General features: G+C 40.4%; 1 protein-coding gene across 2 annotated transcripts in view; it reads left to right on the top strand.

Moving 5' to 3' along the window:
• Positions 1-21,007, top strand: part of cpeb4b (cytoplasmic polyadenylation element binding protein 4b) — a 30,892-nt gene extending 9,885 nt beyond the window's left edge. The window contains exons 3-11 of one of the 2 annotated variants that reach the window (XM_069718346.1): positions 4,289-4,379; positions 9,483-9,533; positions 13,080-13,103; positions 14,486-14,656; positions 14,897-14,986; positions 15,385-15,503; positions 15,657-15,771; positions 17,422-17,603; positions 20,616-21,007. In XM_069718346.1, the coding sequence (XP_069574447.1) occupies positions 4,289-4,379; positions 9,483-9,533; positions 13,080-13,103; positions 14,486-14,656; positions 14,897-14,986; positions 15,385-15,503; positions 15,657-15,771; positions 17,422-17,603; positions 20,616-20,843 (1,071 nt within the window). In that variant the 3' untranslated portion in view covers positions 20,844-21,007. The remainder of the gene's footprint in view (positions 1-4,288; positions 4,380-9,482; positions 9,534-13,079; positions 13,104-14,485; positions 14,657-14,896; positions 14,987-15,384; positions 15,504-15,656; positions 15,772-17,421; positions 17,604-20,615) is intronic. The other variant, XM_069718356.1, reaches the window with a different exon arrangement.
• Positions 21,008-21,208: the final 201 nt, after the last annotated feature.

Raw genomic sequence — 21,208 nt, 5'->3', positions numbered from 1 at the left:
GTAAGTCTCTTTGGATAAAAGCGTCAGCGAAATGTAATGTCATGTAACTGAATCTGCTAAGACCAGCTCTCAGTTCTGGGCTTTTTACAGCCCCAATTCTGAATTATTCCCTCTCTGAGGACACACAACCTTTTTTACGTGATGATTTCCAAGTCAGTCACAGTTAAAGAAAAAAAAAAAAAAAGGTGCGTCTCACATTTTAGATGCAGTTAACTCTAAATACACTGCTTCACTGTTATACTCTTTCTCTGTACCCAGAAACCCCGGGCTACTTTTCACTGTTGCCTGCAAATAACACAGTATATCCTGCCATGTGTTTTTATATTTATACCTATGGCCTTGGGTAATTGTGGGAAAGCTTTCATAGATACACATGACATGGAGTACTCTATAAATTGTGTGTGTCTTGCTTGTAGCTATTGTGTGTGTGTGTGTGTGTGTGTGTGTGTGTGTGTGTGTGTGTGTGTGTGTGTGTGTGTGTGTGTGTGTGTGTGTGTGTGTGTGCGTGCGCCTGTGCACGCCTCACAATCTGTTCGGGATAAGCACATTGCCGGTCAGCTGGCCAGTTGTTGAGAGAGAAGGATGGACAAATCTAATGATTAATCACGGTCTGCACCTCTCCAGGCTAATGCTTAGCAACTGCAGCGCACCAACTAGGAGTCCGGCTCAGCCACAAAATGAATTCTCATTATCAAGAAGCAATGTAATCGAATTACCCTGCGCTACTGCTCCACTCAGAGATGGTATCCAAACAGGTACCATAAAGTCCAGATATACATGATCTGTTATATGGTTTATTCTTCTACTAGGATATACTCACTAGTGATGTGTATGTCTAGGAGTTACCAGTCCCTCACTTGTTTCTGCTTCACTTGTTTTTGAATGTTTGCTTTATTTGACCTTAAGCAATAGCCCTAAGTCCACATATGATACAGAGGCGGATATGAGAAAATAGTAGATACAGTCTGGCGTATATCCCTGTGTTGATATTTGTTTTGAGGAAGAGCGTGTGCACTGGGTGTGTTCCCCTACCATGTCATTTTTGTTTTTAGTAGGTTCTTCTCAGTCAGTGTGGGAAATCTACACCAGAGCAAATGCTGTAAAAATGTTGGCTACAGCTGGGATATTTGGCTGTTTTTGCAGCGTGCCAGATACCCATCCACGCTCTTTGGCTGATCAGATTGTAAAAGTGCTCTAGAATTTTGGGAGCCACTGTAGATACCAGATGGTAGATTAAAAAAAAACAAGCGAGTTGCCTGCCTGCCGCAGCCTTGGTCATATGGTTCACCGACGTAGCCCTGTTTTTCTGAACCCTGTAGCATTTGACCCCTGTTGAGTTCATGGTAACGTGGTATGAGCTTTTCTTCCCAGGGAGCTTTCAGGGCGTTCTTTTACTGACGTTGCCCACAGTTGGTTGCTGGATTAAAAACTAGAGAGTTAAGGCATACATGCATTTGTTGGAAAGACAACGTAGTGAATGAAAAGCGACTGACAGGTTATTTACAGGTTGACTGACGTGTTGGGTAATTGTTGATGTGCAAAGCCCCTCTCCATTATCAGTCAGTCTGAGGGCAGAGCTGATCAGATTGTGCTCGTGTTCTTATCAGAATGTGTTTTTTTTTTAGGCTTTTCAGGAGGCGGGGTGGGGGGGATTTGACATAAAGCTGACCATTTGATACTGTTTTTCTTTGTTTTTTTGATTTTAGATTTTCTTATGACTTCTCACAAATAACTTAAAAAAATAAATAAAAAATAATGTAAATAATGTTTAGTCTTCTTGGAAGTGCCATTTATTTATTCCACCTTTTTATTTGTCACTTTAAGTATTCTAAAACAATAGACACATGACAGTTGTCTTTTTAAATCAGACCTTCGTTACACCTGATTGGATAAATGCACTGCTTACTTTGCTGACCCCGATCTTTGCTGCGAATCTTTGAACTTGGATAACATGACGGCCGTCCACATTTCTCCTCAACTATACACCACACTACGTTTGGAGAAAGCGTGGTTCTTTTGTTCTTTAAACAGCATTGTCAGTCCGGTCTGTCAAGCGTCTTGTCAGGTTCAATCTATCAATATTTTTTAAATCTAATATTTGTTTCATAGTGGCCCTTTAAAATAATCAAGTTGTTGATGTGATGCCTATTTTAGGAAAAAAAAAGTTTATTTCGGTCGTGACCAGACAGTTTAGCGACATAATAGGCGTGACTAAACATTTTAGTCATAAGGCACAGCTTACTGAACAACAACTGCCAGAAGCGTTATTGGCTGGTTGTGTGAGATCTCTGACACACGGATGAGAAATGAAACCTTTTTAAAGGTATTTCTGCTTTTTAAGATGCCATTCATTGAAGGGTGACTGGAAAAATGGGGAAGAGGAGGGAGGAAGGAATGAGACACTCAAGCGCGTGAGGTTGTGACGGCATTTAAGACATTTAGAACCAATTAAAGATGAGAACAATAAAGATAGGAATTTCATGTTGTGGTCCTCAGCTGCATTGGTTATTTTGGATACAGGGAAAACAAAATAGTTTATCAGTTTGTGGACAAGTTGTTGTCATAAGCTGCATATTTTGTCTGGCTGAGGTGGAGTCAAGACAGAACCCTTATCAGCATGGCACTTGGTGTGTGTGTGTGTGTGTGTGTGTGTGTGTGTGTGTGTGTGTGTGTGTGTGTGTGTGTGTGTGTGTGTGTGTGTGTGTGTGTGTGTGTGTGTGTGTGTGTGTGTGTGTGTGTGTGTGTGTGTGTGTGTGTGTGATTGGGTACATGTTTTCAGTGTGTGAGCATATTTTGTGTAAACACATTGTATGGGCGTGTGTTTTTCCAAGTGCTTGAGTGTGTATACAAATATATCCAGTGTGGCTGGTATGCCAAGGATGCCCTTGTTTTAGGTAACAAAGCTGTCGCCCAGGAATCCTCTTGGCTCCTGCCTGATGCTTCTGTTCCTTTCACTGTTGACTTTCACTAAACTGCCTCACTGAATGAGTGTGTTTACTGCTTCGTTATTTAGTTAACTTTGCAGGTAGCACAGCAGTTAAACCACACAAAAACATTGTGCGGTTAGATTATTAACACAGGCAGTTATGAGGGTGTCTCACAGGACAAGAAAAGTCGAACGCTGAAGGCGAAAACTAGATTTATTCAACAAAAGAAAAAAACATTTGTCAACAGGGGAACTTTTTCTCTTGTTGACAGATACATGTTGTTGTTGTTTTTAAAAAAATTTTTTTTTACCTCAGTTCTTACTTAGCAGAATAATTTAGTGATTCCAGTGAACTGGAACTTGAACTAAAACTTGGGCAACAACTTGAGTTTACTGTATCCAGACCCTTTTTGGCTCATTAGAGTAACTTAATCATCCCCGTTGGCATGCTCCTCATGTGCTGCTAACGTTACTTCTCATAGACTCGCAACAGAGAATAAGAGTCGCTCACCTCGCACAACAAGGGCCCTCATCACAGCCAGTTTACCCACAAGGCCACTTTCCTAAAGGGACGGCTTGGATGGTAACAAATGTTTCTGGAAGCTATTTATAAAGTCTCTGACAAGGCACAGCTCCTGAGTTAAAGGCATTTTTTTTGTATCTTCCTGTGACTGAACGACTAATGAAAACTTGGTTGACTAAAACTTTTCTAATCGACTGACGTTTAATTGATTATTTATGATGTTTATATGAAACTAGAGCTCATTCCGAAGTTTTTATTGTACTCATCATTCCCACTATATAGGCCAATGCCAAATGTGCCCAAATCTTAACAAAAGAAAGCCGTCGTACGTTTGAATCCTGGCAGTAGTTTCATTGCATTTATGAAACAAAGTTAGAAAGAAAAATGTATTCCCAAAACTGAAGAAATCTGTCATGTCTTTTTGCATTTTGCTCTGAAATAAGCTGACGATAAAGTGAGAATGAAGTGAAAACAAGTAACCGGAAAGCATCTGGCTGCTCTCTTTTTTTTTTTTTAATTATTCTTTTATTACCTTGTTCACACGCGTTCATGCTGTGTGAAGTCCTCAGAACTGTGAAGCAGTATACTTTCCTGTGTAAATTAAGATGAAGGCTACCTCGTGTTCTTGTGTTTTTGTGTATGTGTGCTCTTTGGCCAGCTCGGGTTAATTGAGCCAGTGTTACATTACAAGATCAGTGTAATTGCTTCAACTCCAGTTTGACTGTTAAAACTACTGGTTGTCACTATTATTTAAAAGAAGTTGTGTGAACTGCATGGCTTTGAAGCAGGTGAAGAAAAAATAAACGCTGTTTCTTTTCTGTTTCTCTTTGTTTCTGTAGGAACGCACCAGGTCATTTGACAGCTTCAACATGAATACTCTGGAGAGCTCCCTGATTGACATCATGAGGGCTGAGCAGGACACCCTGAAAGGTGAAGTTGCCAGCTGTCAATCAAAACATGAAACGCGAAGCAGACCAGTAGCAATACCACTCTTATCATTTTACATTATGCTGACAACAGAGATGTAGTCGATAGATTCTAACATCATGATGAAAAAAAAAATCATTTACTGAGGATCCACATGTAACGTGGTTTTGGATAGAAGCTAAACAGGAGATGAAAGTCTAACCTGCTTCTGTTTATTTCCCATTTAGCCGATGTGTATTTTTAGCAAACCAGTGATGCGCAGACAGAAGTAATATACACATAGTGTACAGTTAAATGACACATTTAGCTACAAGATGGTCACATTATTATCACCGTGCTTCTCAGTATTTTGGCCGGTACGTGACTAGTGTGCAATATTCCTCCAAGGTATGTATCACCTCCCTTAAAATTTGTGTCAAAATATAAATCGAAAGCACCAAAATAATAACAAATCATCTCAAACACTTTTAGTAGAGTACAAAAAAGAACATATATGGTACTGTGAAAAAAAGTATTAGGTGCTAAAAGTAGTGGATGCTTTGAAAATAAGTTTTCATTTATTAATTCACTTCATGCAAAGTGCTGTAAAAAGAAAATCAGTAGTGTGAGCACACAATTCTCTATAGTTATGATTGTGTCACTTAATGAGGAGCTATTAAACACACACACACACACACACACACACACACACACACACACACACACACACACACACACACACACACACACACACACACACACACACACACACTTATTCACAAAATAACACCTCAGTTGTTAGCAGAGAAGTTTCACTTCCTCCACAGATCAGACATCTTGACACTGCGCCTACTTTTGGTGTAATGATCAACAATAATAAGAGGTCAGTCTGGGTATCAGTCAGCTCACACCACTGTCTTCATCTTCTTTGTCTCACCCTTACACTTGCAGTAACAATAAAAATAAATTAAAAACAATACACACACAAAAAACAAAACATGTTTTCATTGCAGTGTGCCTGAGCGTGGTGCAGTGAGCGTGACCTCTTTCTCTCACGCATTTTGAGAAGGAGATGCAGAGAGAACGATGGAGACTTAGGCTTCGTGGTTAAGAGGGGATTTGGGAGAGATGGAAGGACTCCTACTGATTTGAACTGAAGCTGTTGCCATCATTAGTTTCTAATGATCACTGCTGCAGAGCCTCCCATCCTCAAGGATGATAACGTTATTTATGTCCTCAAAGTTGGGCAATTTTGTGAGATACAAAACTGATTACGGTTGTGTACCTATCAACCAAAAAGAATATATCTTCCACCATACTGCTATAATAAGCGTGAAATGAAACATCTGTCTCAGATAGCCAACGCCTATGCCTATGAATTGATGTAGGATTTAGATTACATTAGAGGTCAAGAGATCAGTCCTTGTGTTCTTGCTTTTTAATGCTCCATAAAAAAAAATATAGATTTAATGATAACTATCACGCATTTTACACACACGTTCCAGAGCTCGACGGATATCGGGGCTGATGCTGAGACGGTTAGTAAGGGAGTAAAACAATTCTGATATTGATATCAATATTATACAGATACAGAGGTATCTGCGATAGGTTAATATCGGAGGATAAACTCGGCTCCAATATGTTCCACACGTTACAAAGTAGGGGCTCACACTTGTAATTGCCTAAGAAAGCGAATTCTCCATTTTAGATTTAACAGACAAGCTCAACAGTATTGATCAATGGTAACCCAGAAATGGATTATTGAATGCAGCAGCAAGCCACTGTTAATTGTTTTAAAGCGTGCAACTCACTAATTCTAGCTAGAGAGGACTTGCCTAACAGAAAATACTGTGGCCACTATTAGCTCTTGCCTAAGAGGGAGGAACTGGTAGGAGTAGTTCTGGTAATGTTCGTTGTTTAAAAGGAAACACCTTTGATTTCTCAAGGCTTTAGTTGAGCTTAAAGGATTTGGGTGGGGCACACTGGTTAAAGCTGTCAGCCATATTTCTTAGTAGTTCCATAGATCACAAGGCTTAATCCGAGAAAACAACTGCATTGTTAGGTTGAAACAATCTAATGGTTTAAGCAGTGTACATTAATTAACTGGGGTCTCCGTATGACCTCAAACTTCAGTTTATTAAAAAAAAAAAAATTAAAAAAAAAAAAAGTCGCAAAAGGGAAGTCACAAAATATTTTCCTTTTAGAGCCTGCTTGTGTCTAATGAACAGAAAATGAAAATCCAACATCAGACGTGCATCAATCCTCGTCTCATAATCACACACACGCACGCACGCACGCACACACACACACACACACACACACACACACACACACACACACACACACACACACACACACACACACACACACACACACACACACACACCAGTTTAACAAAATAAGTGAAAACTCTGAGCTGATGACACCTCACCATGACCATACATTTATTTCAGCTTCAGACTCACTAGGCTCAGCAACACCCAGCTGTGATCTAATGTTCTGCTGTCAAACCGTCGTAAATCTTCCCTCTATATTAAAAGAAGAAGACAGGAAGGCTACCTCATTAGCCACGTTCTGGTATCTTAGCTCCAGCCATGCTGGCACAGACTCTTTCTACGACTGTTGGCTCCAAGAACTCGGCACCACAACACAAAGCAAATCTTCTTCGAAATTTAAAAAGCCGAAGCTTTTGCTTCATTAGGACTCAAACCACGCAGGGTTTGAAAATATGATGAAATTACTTATAAGTTATTCTGACCCCAACTTCCTGTGTGAATGCTCCGTCCACTTGCACTGCAACACTTATCTTTTCTGACTCGTGTGGTAGGGTTTATCTGTGATACAGCTGTTATGCTTTACAATACAACCGTGTTCGATCCACTATATTGCATCACAACGAATCTATCTTTCCTCTCAATCAACCTGTTCTTCGTCTGCCTTTTCAGATTCTTTACTGCTTTCACTTGATGCACCACAACACAACCCATCCAATGTTCCTTATCTTTTTTTTTTTTTGTCTTGTATCCCTTGGCCTGCGATAGAATCTCATACTATTTATTCCTCGTTGTCATAATTATAGTTCAGGCTTGTACAGTGCTGAGCCAAGTGTAGCAGTGACTTCTTCCCTCTTCCCTGACGGCAACGTAAAAAGAAAAACATAATTACAGCACATTTTCTTTGAGCGCTGTCTCCTCTCCAGGCCAACTCTCGTTCTCCACCGCTCTCTGTCACACACACACACACACACACACACACACACACACACACACACACACACACACACACACACACACACACACACACACACAAGAACCTTCACGCACAAATATAATAAACACAGACAGCATCCATACACAAGCACATTTACATGCACATAAGCAGAGCACCGATTTCTCATTCCAGCTCAACATATTGAACAAAGTGAGAGCAATGAAGCAAAGGGAACAGGCGAGACAAAATGTCTACAGTAGAAGTGGCTTTGAATCGCTTCCAGCATTGTCCTGACTGACAGAAAGGATCTCTGTGTTCAGTCACACACACACACACACACACACACACACACACACACACACACACACACACACACACACACACACACACACACACACACACACACACACACACACACACACACACACACACACACACACAGCACTGTGTTGTGTTGCGTTGCGTTGTGTGTGCTTTTGCATGCATGTGCATTAGCTGTCACTGTACTGTATGTGTGAGCAGCCAGCAGCATGCAAATAAGGTTCACAGAGGGGGCACACACAACGCTGCAGACACACAGGGATGTGGTGGACTCATAAGCCTGCGCTTGCTCCTCAGAGACCATTATAGGCTTTTACAATTTAATGACATGTTGTTTTCAGATGGACTTTGATTTTGGGTGGTGCAACTATCAGCACACACTGTATCCCGAGCTAAATTACAGAGGGAGATAAATCTGTGAATTCTGCAGTTATAGTCCAGAGGATCTGAGCTCGTCTGTATAATCTGGTTTTGTCTGGCACCTCTGATTGGATTTTGATTAAGTTGAACGTTTCACTGACCTTATTTTTTGATTGTGATGAATAGGCCCTAAATGTATGAAAATCTCTTTAATATTGTATAATATAATAGCATAGTATCTCTTGGAGCCACGGGTGGTCCGTCCTGGTTTCTGTTTTCTCTGTTCTGTGGGGCTCAATAGGCGAGGTATGGGGGAGGGGCCTGCAGATTTCCATGTGACCCAGGCATCGGAATGCACCAATCACAGGGCGGTCCATACCCATACAACAATGGTCGTACTATTTGAGCCCTTTCATCTCATTATCCCTCTGCAGCAAGCGGGTCTTGCATAACTTTGAAGCTTGTTTGGCATCACAACATGTATTTGTGTGTGTGTGTGTGTGTGTGTGTGTGTGTGTGTGTGTGTGTGTGTGTGTGTGTGTGTGTGTGTGTGTGTGTGTGTGTGTGTGTGTGTGTGTGTGTGTGTGTGTGTGTGTGTGTGTGTGTGTGAGAGCAAGATGGCCCTGGCAAATGGCTCAATGTAAAATGTATGATATGAGGCTCAGAGAAAGAACGAGGTTCAGATAGGGAAATGGAGGTAGATGAGAGTTAGAGAAATGGTTGGTGTCCCACAAATGTAGTTTTCTAATGAGATTGAAGTCGTCGCAACACTCCGTGTGCTCACAGCTCTCGCAGCCAAAGCCTATTCGGTATAAACCCTTTTCAATGAACTCTAACACAGCAACACCAACCTTTCATTCCGTCCCCACATTGTTTGCAGAAGAGTTTTAAAAGAGCCCAACAGCCAGCCAGTCTTTGCATATGTTTCTATAATCAAGAGTGTCAGAGCCTTCCGCCAAATCAGGAATTGATAATTGATAGTAGTTGTAGTGCTATTGTGCTTCCTATTGTTTGTCTAATGTGGCTGCCATTTTATAATAAAGCCATTCATTTCTGGAGGCATTACAACAACCATCAGAATTGTAACACCCAGTGTATTGGCATAGTCATTATTCTTACTAAAAGAAGGGTTCTGTTTGGAATAACAAATCGGCACAAAACATTGGCCGATGCCATAGGAGTAACGTCAGAACTTCGAATATAATACATACTTCTGTTCTGTGTCTCCCTTTGTAGGTCGCCTGGGGTTCCCCCACCCCGGAGCGGACAACCCTCTTCCCCTCAATGGTACGTATGGTAACCGACGCACAGCACGCGAAGGTCTTATTTGTAACGTTACAAACCAGGGATTGAAATCAGCACAAAGATTTGTGTGCAGAATTAAAAGATAACTATTTTGATGAATTAGTTTTAAATTGAAGAGATGTCCTTTTAAAACATCATTTGATCAAATGTCAAGCTGTCTTAATATCGTTGTAAGAAGATATCGCTTTTGTCATTTAAAATCACGCTATAATCTGAACATATGCACTCACCTTGCAGGCTAAATAAAAAGGTAAAAAAAACAACCAAAAAAACGGGATCATTTCTAGTTCCTGCACTAAGAACTCAGTCCTTCATGAGAACCACTTCTGTTTTCTATTATTGAGTCACCCAATTTTACAGACTATTTTTTTTTTTTTTTTAACTCAAAGCTGAGTTAAATCTCTATGTAGGTGACACTGAGTGTGGCAGGTGGATATAGTTGGACGGTGAACCCTGAGTGTTTGCGTCTCGAGCCTCTTGTTCCCTTTGACCTGCCTGGGATGGAATCCAAGCTCCAAAGTTGTGTTTCTCTCCCTGTTTTTCCTCCTTCGCTTTGTGAATGCCAACATAAAAAAAATAAAATTGCCATTTCCACACTTTCCCGCTTCAAAGCAGTTCTAACTAACAAGCATTTTCGGTTGTGACCTTTCACCTAATTTTGCAACCTCTACGGGGTTTCATTTTGACTGTTCCTGATGGCTTTGTGCCTTAAACTAATAGATGAATGAAAGAGGATGAGTGTAAAGCGAGAGAAGAAGTGGTTTATGATGACATGGGGGGATAGAATGAGACCGAAAAATGGCCTTTGGTTTGATAAAATGGTTTCATATTTACAATAAATGCCTCCATAGAAACAATTGTAAAGCAGTCAAAAATATCTAGGCGACGATTGTTGATATGTGGTGTGTGTCTTAGACCACTGGGTGCCTTGAGCCTTTCATTTCAAGGTTTTCGATTTTGAGGCTATTTTGTCCTTTTTTTTTTTTTTATTTGTTTTTTCTTTTAAATACCTTCCTGAATGTATGTTTTCTGAAAACTATTAAGGTATAAAGAACATTTAATTTCTCATTCTGATTTTTTTTTTTAAATAGTGTTACCTTGTACTGTTGCACCACAAATAGAAAAGGCGTAAGTTTTATCTCTCTGGTTGATTTAAAAAAAACAACAACTTGGCAATTCCCCTTCATATGCTGAAGGGTGCAACAACAGCAGTTTAATATTCAGCTACCTCTGCCTTGCCCTTGCATACAGGCCATTTCCTTCGTCATTGTTTAATTGCGGTGTCATAGCTTTTGCCTACTGGTCCAGGGCCAGGGTGTAAAACCTGAGAGGCCAGCTAGTTGTTTTTTTTTTCCAAAAGGTTGCCGGGTCACATGGTGTGATCACATGGTCAGGAGCTGTCATCAAGCCCTGAGACAGATGGTGCCAGTGGATAGGCAGCGGATAGAGGTTACACACCAGCCCTCCCTCTCTCTCTTCATAAGCATACACAGATTGCATTCCTCATTCTCTTGATCTCTCTCGCTCACTCACTCTCATTTGCTCTCACCCCCACACAGCTTTTTATCAGCTTGTTTCTTCATCTCCTTCAATCTATTTCTCTCTCTCACACACATCTTTTTATAGCACTGTGTGCTCTCTTTCAATCTGCTTTCCTGCACCTCTCTCTCTCTCTCTCTCTCTCTCTCTCTCTCTCTCTCTCTCTCTCTCTCTCTCTCTCTCTCTCAGTTTCCAGCTCTCTTTGACCTTCCCCCAGAGTTAATGTCCATCTGGGCTGGACAGTCCACTGAGGGAGGAGAAGATTATTGCTTATGTGCTCTGGCTACTTCTTCATCCTCTCAATGTACTTACAGTTTTAGATGCTTAAATCTCCCCAGTGTCCACATTTTAATTCTCTCTCTTCAGCTCCCTGCAAAGAAACATTATTTCCCACCCCATGGTTTACCACACTCTACACGGGTATCAGCGTCACGCTCTTACAAAACCACTGCCCTGAGGAATGTTTGGATTATAGTGACATATTAAATACATTTTATTCTGATTTTTATTCTTCAGACTGTCCTGCATCCACTGTTGTCAGGCGAGAGCTGCTTGACCTTAATGACGCATTTGGTGCCTTTTTAAGGAAGTATTGAGATTAATTTTCCCTGGTTACGTGTGGTGTGTCTTAAATTTTTTTGCCTTTGGATCCTTTCTTCCCGTTATTCGCCTTTCCCTCTGCATTATTCTGGGTCATAATTAGTCTCCCTCCACTGTTTGCATGCTTACGAAAGCTTATGCATTATTTCAGTACTTTTCAGTCACGCTGAGTGAACTGAATAAGTTGCCCAGCTGTTAAGCCAGTGTTGAGTGTCTAATCATATCTGGCAATCGAATTCAAACAAAGTTGCTGTCCTTGTCTTGGAGCATGTTTCTATGCAAAGAGCTCGGTACCAAACCTCAATGCTTTTAGGGCTCCCGACTGAATTGCTTCTGTATTATACACTGTGGAAAAAGGCCTTGTCAATTGGTACAACATTTTGTATATCCAAACATCCACACTAACAGGTTTACGTTTTACAATGCATAACTTCTGCCATGTTAACACCAAAGTAAATATATAAATAAATCAGCATTAGTGGGCCAATACAGGGTTTATCATATTTAATACTACTCGGACAGCCAACCAATGTAGATAATACCACTCGGTACGAGTAAATCTGACATTAGAACTCCTTATTTCACTCTTTTTCAAACCAGTTTTTGTCCACACACCTGCATGAGTGGCGCATGCTGCAGCTGCTGGCTTCTCTGTAAGAAGCCGGGCTAGCTGGTGTCTACTCTTTACATTTGAGGCATTAAAGCAACATCAGTAAAGTGTGCGGTCCAGAGGTGTCATTTCCCTTTTCTTAAAATGATTTTTTTTATAAAATTGGTATCAAAAAAAAGTATTGTACAACAACTAAGGACAACTAACATTTTTGAATGATACCTAACTATCTGCACATGCCTCACTTTATTGTATCTGACAGGGCTCTCAAATTCAGTACATTTATTCTACCAAAGCCTTCATTTGGATTGACATGTATGAAGCTTTTTCAGTGTTGCTTATTTTATAGGTTCAGGTTTTCTGTCAATGTTTCCAGGGTTGAGAATGGTCTGCTTGGGGAACTCGGGTTGGTCAAGTAAAAGCACAAGTTTTATAGTTCTCTCCTTCAAACATACATGTAGTGTAACACTCCTTTATAGTTTGATTCATGTTGTCTTTCAGTCGCCCCGTTTAATATTAATAATTACATTACTTTTTTTTAGTGCCACGGGAATTATTTCATTTTAAGTTACTTAACTTAACTACATTCTAGCGTTCAGAAATAAGTATGCTGTCAATACCGCAAGCTGATTATGATTCCTGACTGATTAACAAAATCAAAGGCTGACAATGGAACATCCCTCCATTGTCATGAACCACCTGGCACTTCTGTTGCTACAGTGTATTATGCAACTTTTATAAACATCCTCCTCTTTGATTTGTCCTTATTCCACATGCAGCCAGGAATTATAGCAGGAGACGAGGTAAAATACTATCATGAATATATTATGTTACATATTCAGAATATTGTCCGTTGCATAGGTCTCGATGTTTTGAGTGATTTTGGCACAGTGAGCCGTGTGGTTATGATTTTATTGGTTATGGGCTGCTGGTTGCATATGAGTTTTGAATGACTGCTTTGTGTATGCGTACGGTGAAGTGACATGTTTGTCTGCATGACTGTCTTAAGTGTCGAGCCTTGTTATAAGCTTGCAAAGTGATCTTGTGCATCTTTCATCCTCAAGTTTCCCCCCCCCTCTCATTATGCTTCACTCTGCTTGCTTTTTCACATTTTCACATACATATTGCAAGATTATCCCTCCTTAGCCGACAATGCAAATGAGTGCCACAATGACTGTGGCTAAAATGCAATGAGGCAGTGACACACACACACACAAAGTGTTGCGTGTGATTTACAGACACTGCGACAGATGCAGGCACATGGCCATGACATGCACGCACGCACGTACGCACACACACACACACACACACACACACACACACACACACACACACACACACACACACACACACACACACACACACACACATTAAGTTAAGGCTAACTCCTTGCATAAATCTTTATAAAGCAGCTCAGGGCAGGTTGTATGGGAGCAGGAATAGAACAGGGAGAGCTTAACCTCTAACACACTAACACACACACGCACACGCACACCACTAGTTAGACTTGTTCACCGAGAGGACTACTGTGTTTTTCGTGATAACCTGCATGCGTGTTCAATGCTCTATAGACTGTTGCTGCCCATTTGTGGTTCATAAGAATAAATATTGTCAAAATAACACGTAACATGACATTCTGCACATTATGTTTTGTTACGTCCAATTCCTTTGGATATGACTATATGTGCCTTTCAACCTGCAATATCTCCATGCAACATGACTTTTATGAGGATTTTTACTCTAAGATGGGCCACTGCTAACCTGTTTTTTGTGTGCTACCATTCACCTCTACTTATGTTTTTTTCCTTTTCTTTCTACACATTTAATATTGAACACATTTGCCGTCGTTAAACATTTCATACCCCCCATGGGGTATGAAAGCCGCAGAGTGCTCAAGGATATAAAAATATGTTTTAATGCACTCCTCACGCATCCCTAGTGATGCTGTAAATGGTGTTAGCTTGAGAAAAAAAACAAAAACTAAAAACTGCTTCTTCCTTTTCACCATGTACCAAGTAGACGACTTGCTGCGCAGTAAAAATTGAATGAAGCCTTATGAAATAAAAGCGCTAATGTACAGTTACCCTAACTAGTGTCATTACTGTGACATTACTTATCTTTACACCTTGTTCTCTCCTCAGGAAATAAATATATTCTGCTCTCCTCCCCTCTTCTTCACCTTCAGGGCACTCCTCTCTCTTCCCGATGGAGGATGGTTTCCCTGACGACGAGCGTGGCGATCAGGGTCTTGCGGGCCTGGGTTCTCCACACTGCTTTCCACACCAGAACGGAGAGCGTGTCGAACGCTACTCACGCAAGGTCTTTGTTGGAGGACTTCCCCCCGATATAGACGAAGGTACAGCAGTTACATTTAGATCACAAAGACTTCATGCCCGGGCTTATTTCTTTGTTCTTTTCTATAATTATCTTTTAGGTACACTTTAAGAAAATGACACCTGAAACACACGAGGCAATGTTACTGTACACTTAAGTATACTTTCTGAGGAAAGACTCGTGCTGTAAATATTTATCAGTCTTGTCTTTTTAGAACCCTGCAGACTGCCAATGAGACAACATTCTGTTTTCTTAATTTCAGATGAGATAACAGCCAGTTTCCGGCGTTTTGGACACCTGTTTGTGGATTGGCCTCACAAAGCTGAGAGCAAATCCTATTTCCCCCCCAAAGGTATCCTAATTTCCCATCACAGCTTGTTCACACTGTGCTCAATTTTCTATGAAATGCTAAACAGTACTTTAGTGTAAAAGGATGATCTCGATCATTTATCCCCCCCAAAAAATGTGGTAACTGATTTTATTGTTCTTGGGGACGACAGTGTGCGTTAGCCTTGTATCCGTCTACCACTATCAATTTGCATGCATCTATGCAATCTGGTTTTGTCTTCAGGCTATGATCCGAAGCAGTTGTTAACCGTGTCTGGTCTGTTTGTAAAAGCTTATGTCTTCCTGCTGTGTTGTGATCAGACATACAGTCACAGTAATCAGCACAATAAATTCCAACACGATTCTGTGTCACTACTTTGTGTGGCCCCGGCAGCTTGAATAACCCCGCTGTATTTCGTGTAGGCTACGCTTTCCTGCTGTTCCAGGATGAGAGCTCAGTGCAGGCTTTGATCGATGCCTGCATCGAGGAGGACGGCAAGCTGTACCTCTGCGTGTCCAGCCCCACCATCAAAGACAAGCCGGTCAGTGGGAACGCACACGCACCCATTCGCTGAAACCTCTAGCTATTACCATTGAACTCAATGAAACTCGGTGGCTATGACTTTTACTTGACTTTAGCAGCTCGTGTGGAATTTATTTCTCGAGCTGAAGCCTGTGGGCTTTGTGTGTGACAGGTCCAGATCCGCCCTTGGAACCTGAACGACAGCGATTTTGTGATGGACGGATCTCAGCCTCTTGACCCGAGGAAAACCATCTTTGTGGGAGGAGTTCCTCGTCCGCTCCGTGCAGGTAAGCCTCACTTTTCTGTTTGTCTTTTTAGGCTTCTTTTTTTTCACCCGCTGAATTAAGATCACGGGTGTTTTTGATGAAAACACTTACATTTGAAGTTTAATGTAGGTTGAATCTCAAGTGTTTGTTATTGTGGCTTTCCCATATTTTCAGTCATTTATCAAAGGCCTACAAAAAAATGTTTTGGTCCCCAAGGACAGCTGTGTCCGGAGGTATTATGTTTATTCTCATTAACGCAATATCTGAGGAACGCATTGAAGAAAATTCTTCAAATTTGGCATTAAATTTGGACAATGAACTTGGCGATGAACTGATTAGATTTTGGTGGTCAAAGTTCGTGTCAGGTTGAAGACGTGTTTGGAGCATCCGCATTTTAGGATTTGTAGCTTCTTTGCAATAACATCCATATTTAAAGACTTGTCTACTTTATCATTACAACTTGATGTTTTTATATTTTAAAAAAAATCTGTTTTAAAAATGTAAACTGCAACTATAAAGCAGTGATTTTAGTCCGTTCCTTATGTTCAGTTGCCTTTTAACTGCATATCTTAATTTTTTGATATATCATTTTGCATATGTTTATATAAAAATCCAAATAAAGGACAATAATTGGCCATCTTTTTCTTCTCATACTCAATTTCTTACTAATATTTGAGATTACAGAATGAGAATGCTCCTTTCCCTAAGACACTGCAATATGATCAGCTTGTATTCATTCTAAAATTAGACTTCCTTAAGGCTGGATAACAAACTTGGATTAATTTATAGCACGGACCGAACTGCTTCGATACTACAGAGTATTGAAAAATGCCCTGTCATGCAGTACCAAATACCGAGGCTACATCTACACTGAAATGTTTTCATTTTAAAATGAATAACTTTTGATACATTTATGCAGGAGTAAATCTTATTAGATTTGTTCTCCAACCTGTAATATAATTTTCTTTTTGTTAAAATGGATTTCATTAAATTGGGATGATTCATGAAACCGGTATTGAAGTCAAGAGAAGCCCTAGACTTGCCAGAGGATAGAACTAAAGAGGCACTGACCTACACTGGTGATATCAGGAAGTGCTCTCTGTGGCACACTGTGCTGTATAGAATATTAAATTCCTTTTTCTATTTTTTTTGTGATGAGCACTGTGTATTCATGTTGTCGGCACCACTGGTAGCCTTGTTTTAAACCTCCGTGCTGTTACTCTAGAAATGACCAAGGTCATAACGCCCTGCAGCACATTAAATATTTTATGATCCTGTGCAATAAATTGGGTCACAGTAAAAACTGCTATTCAACTTTTTAATAAGTAAAGCTCTAATTGTAATTTTGCAGATTTATCTCACCCTAATTATCATTATTTGTTAACATTTGTTGAGAAAAACAGTCAAGGACTGTAAATAAGCTTGTTGGGATTTGTTGCAGCTGTCCACAGGGCTCTACTCTCATATTTGGCCCATCAAACTTTAATGTTGATGGTTTAAACTCTCAGACCAAACAGCCCATATCAACCTGATGTGCGGTGTGTTTGTGTTCAGAGGCTACAGGGTTCTTAAGTCTATGCTTCTTCGATGCGTCAAACTTGTTTTTGTGAATGTTTTGTTGAGCTAATTCTATGCGTCATCCACTGCCCCCCCCCCCTTCCCTTCCTGCAGTGGAGCTGGCCATGATCATGGACCGCCTCTACGGAGGAGTTTGCTACGCTGGCATCGACACAGACCCTGAGCTGAAGTACCCCAAGGGAGCAGGGCGGGTCGCCTTCTCTAATCAGCAGAGCTACATTGCTGCTATCAGTGCTCGCTTTGTACAGCTGCAGCATGGAGAAATCGATAAACGGGTGAGTGGAGAGAAAAGGGAGCACAGTGTTTCTCTGTCTCTCCCCTTCGGCCCCCTTCTTTCTTCATTTATGTGCCCCCCCCACCTTACTTCCTGTTCTATTTCTCTCAAACTTGCATTTGCCCCATTTTTTTTAGTTGTGCAAAGAGATAGGTTTTAAAAAAAATAAAATTGTTGGAGTGAAAAAAAATACAGCACAAAATGTGTTTCTCTACTAAAGAGAGAGAACAGAGAAGTATTTGTGATGTAGTCCAAGATGAACACTGGACTGAAAATGTAACATCTCTTATTTATTTTACCTGACATACATTTACACAGGGTAGGTTGAATGGTCGTACGTGCTTTTTTACAGCGTTAAATGTAGAATTAAAATAACTACAACAGACAGAGTACGGATATTAAAAATAGTACTGAAAGAATTTTAAACTCAGTGATTGGATATTTCTCTGTAGGTAACTTCTCGCCCCAAAAAATGTATCTACTCATGCCTGTACCTTAGAAGTTTTTAATCAAAGAACCAGCCATTTTAAATGCTAACGACTGAGCCGGGAGAGTTTTATGCTGATCCAAAGTGTAGAAGTGCTCCACCTTCGAGTCGCATTACATTTTGGGAACAATGGATGGGATTTTTACTTCTAGAACAAAAGGTGCCTGAAATGCCTCCTTCCCACTTTATAACTCTATCGGCTGTTTGGAAGTCAGCTACAACAGGAGACCTTTTGACTTGTTATAGTAGGAAAAGTACAGGTGCAAAACTCACAAGGATTTTTTTTTTTTTTTTCCATTTTGCTGTTGCAGTGAGCCAGAATGTGCAATACCAGGACATTTAAACTGAAGCAACTAAATGGAGTTAAACCATCAATAAATTTGTTAGTCACACCTCGTCTTGTCCTACTCTGACATGAAAACAATTTCTTCTGTGAAAAAGGCTATGGTCTCTGCGACTTCTGAGCCTCACAGATACGGTGCACAGTTGTGTGATAAGGTATGTGTATACTCATGAGCTAAGGCTATCGCTGACCTACCCACTGCTGTCAGCAGTCAAAGAATTACAGTAATATCTACAGGGCTGTTTCAATGGCCTGGAAATGACACAAATGCTATTCACATTTGCACAATAACTGAGTGACGATAACTTGAGCAGAAACCCAGCAGAAATATGTAGTGTTAGTAGGTAACGTTATGATATAAAGTACTGAATGAACACTATATAGCGTTCAGATTTGCATAATTGGTGTTCAAATTTTGTAGAAGGAGTGCCTTAAAGTGACATTTACCTTCTAATCGTGCAATCGATCATCACTGAGCAGTGAAAAAAAAAAAAAAAAAAGGAAGGAAAAGGGGTTTAGAAATACATTTGGTTGAAAAGCCACAAATTCCAGCATTTGGGCAACTATCGTGGAAGCGAGTCGTCTTATTTGACCCTTCAACAACCTTAAAAAGCCATTCAGATGTATGGTTACTATTTTTTTTTTTAACCTATTGGACACTAAAAGCCTCTGAGGACCTCAAAGGAATTGAACTGTTGATGTTTTAATTCCTGGTTGATTTGGTGACACCTGTGATTACTTGTCAAAACAGAAAATGTAGTTCAATATTTCCTGTTTTATAACTCCATGCAGTAATTAAAACTGATCAAATCCCCGATCAAAAAAATAATTCAGAAAGGACTGAAGTCTGTGACAAACACGTTGCTTTTGCTGTGACATCTTTATATATTTATATCTTTATATAGCTCTGATACAGCAGTAGGAAAGGAAACTGTAAACAGTGAGGCTCTTATCAATTAGATGAAATTACTAACAAGAACAGTGACCTGCACTACGGACATACTTCCGTGAGGGAATGGCAGACTTTGTCATTGACAACAAAAACTAGGACATAGAGAGGATATCACTAAATGTAAATGCACTGAATGAATAATACACTGATACAATGATTATTAAGCCTGTGGCCCCACTTATCAACAAGCTCGCATTCGCAGTATTACAAACTCAACAAGCTGGGTGACGGTGGTGACATTCCCGGGAAAGCTCGCCAGAGGCGCACGAGTTCACCCAGCTCGCTCTTGCGTTTGATAAATAGACTGTAAAAACATGGACTTCATTTTTGGGTCTTCTGTAAGTACAGAAACTTGATTACACACACTAGTGAAAATCCTCATATCGGCGTGGTGTCGTTGCACCAGTTTTGCACCCCGGACTTTCGTTTTGTGGGCGTGGCGGGTGAGCATTTTAGAAGTTAAAACACTTTGTGAAGAATTTGCTGTTAAATGAGATGGAAAAAAAAAAAAAAAAAGATTATTTTATACATGGCCTGCTGTGTTTTCTAGCTAAATTATTGTGTCATGCACATATAAACATTTATTATGCACCACTTTTCTAAGTGTCTTAAAGTGCACTACCACTGATGTCCACAAGGGGCTAGCTCCAAAGAAACCTCTTGCTCCACAGATTTCCATTCAAAAAGTCACTTTTTAAAAAAAAAAAAATTTTTTTTTAAGCCTTTAGCTAAATTCCCTCCTGATCAGCTCGTCCGATATGAAACACAAAAACAACAGTGACAAACAACGATGGCTAAAATACCAGACGAGAGGCTTCGAAATGGCAAACCAGTGGGTTATATCATGGCAGGTTGCGACTTGGTGTGAAGCGAAACACTGAGGAGAAGAAGAAGAAGAAGAAGAAGAAGCTAACGTCACACAGGTGACACCGTTTTGTCTCTCCGGGAAGTGAAGCACTGCTGCAATTACTGCTTATTGCCAACTGTGCTGCCAAAAAAACAATGAATGAACAAACGAGTGTTTGCTCTGAAGAATAATACCAGTAGCTGTCGTAGTCCACCGACAGAGACTATCGTCGCTACATTTCCAAACAAATCACAAGCTTTCAGATACATTTCCCACCCTCCCGGGCAGCCGTTTGGAATGATGAAGGAACCGGAGTATAAAGAAACATCAAGTGCGTGTTGCAAAAAAAAAAAAAAAACTAATCATTTCCGCCTTTGTTTGCAGGTGGAAGTGAAGCCATACGTGCTGGATGACCAGCTGTGCGACGAGTGCCAGGGAACTCGCTGCGGCGGGAAGTTCGCGCCGTTCTTCTGCGCCAACGTCACCTGCCTGCAGTACTACTGCGAGTACTGCTGGGCGGCCATCCACTCGCGCGCGGGACGGGAGTTTCACAAACCCCTGGTGAAGGAGGGAGGCGACCGACCTCGTCACATCTCCTTCCGCTGGAACTGAGCGCGCGACAAGAGAGGGAGAGGCAACAGAGGAGCAGGAGGGCAGGTAGTGCAGGAGTCGCAAATCATTGTACAAATAAATGCACTTTTCTGTTGCTGGTTCCTTTTTGCTCTAATTTCACCAAACATTTTTTTTCTTTCTTTTTTTTAAGTTTATATATATATATATATATATATATATATATATATATATATATATATATATCAATATTTTGAAGATAGAAAAGAAAAACTGGAGTCATATCCAAATATGTCCAGGAAGGAAAACAGATGTGCGACATAATTTTATTTATGCTTTTGATTTTTTTTTTTTTTTTTTTGGAAATATTTTTATTAGTTCTAAATATACATATATAGGAAGGTTTT

The sequence above is a fragment of the Brachyistius frenatus genome, unplaced genomic scaffold (genome assembly GCF_029030835.1).
Source record: "Brachyistius frenatus isolate BFR_SWC_R1_liver_20210118 unplaced genomic scaffold, ASM2903083v1 Contig_5, whole genome shotgun sequence".
In the NCBI taxonomy this organism is placed as follows: Eukaryota; Metazoa; Chordata; class Actinopteri; family Embiotocidae; genus Brachyistius; species Brachyistius frenatus.
The sequence above is the reverse complement of the archived record's forward strand: the minus strand, read 5'-3'. Positions and strand labels throughout refer to the sequence as shown.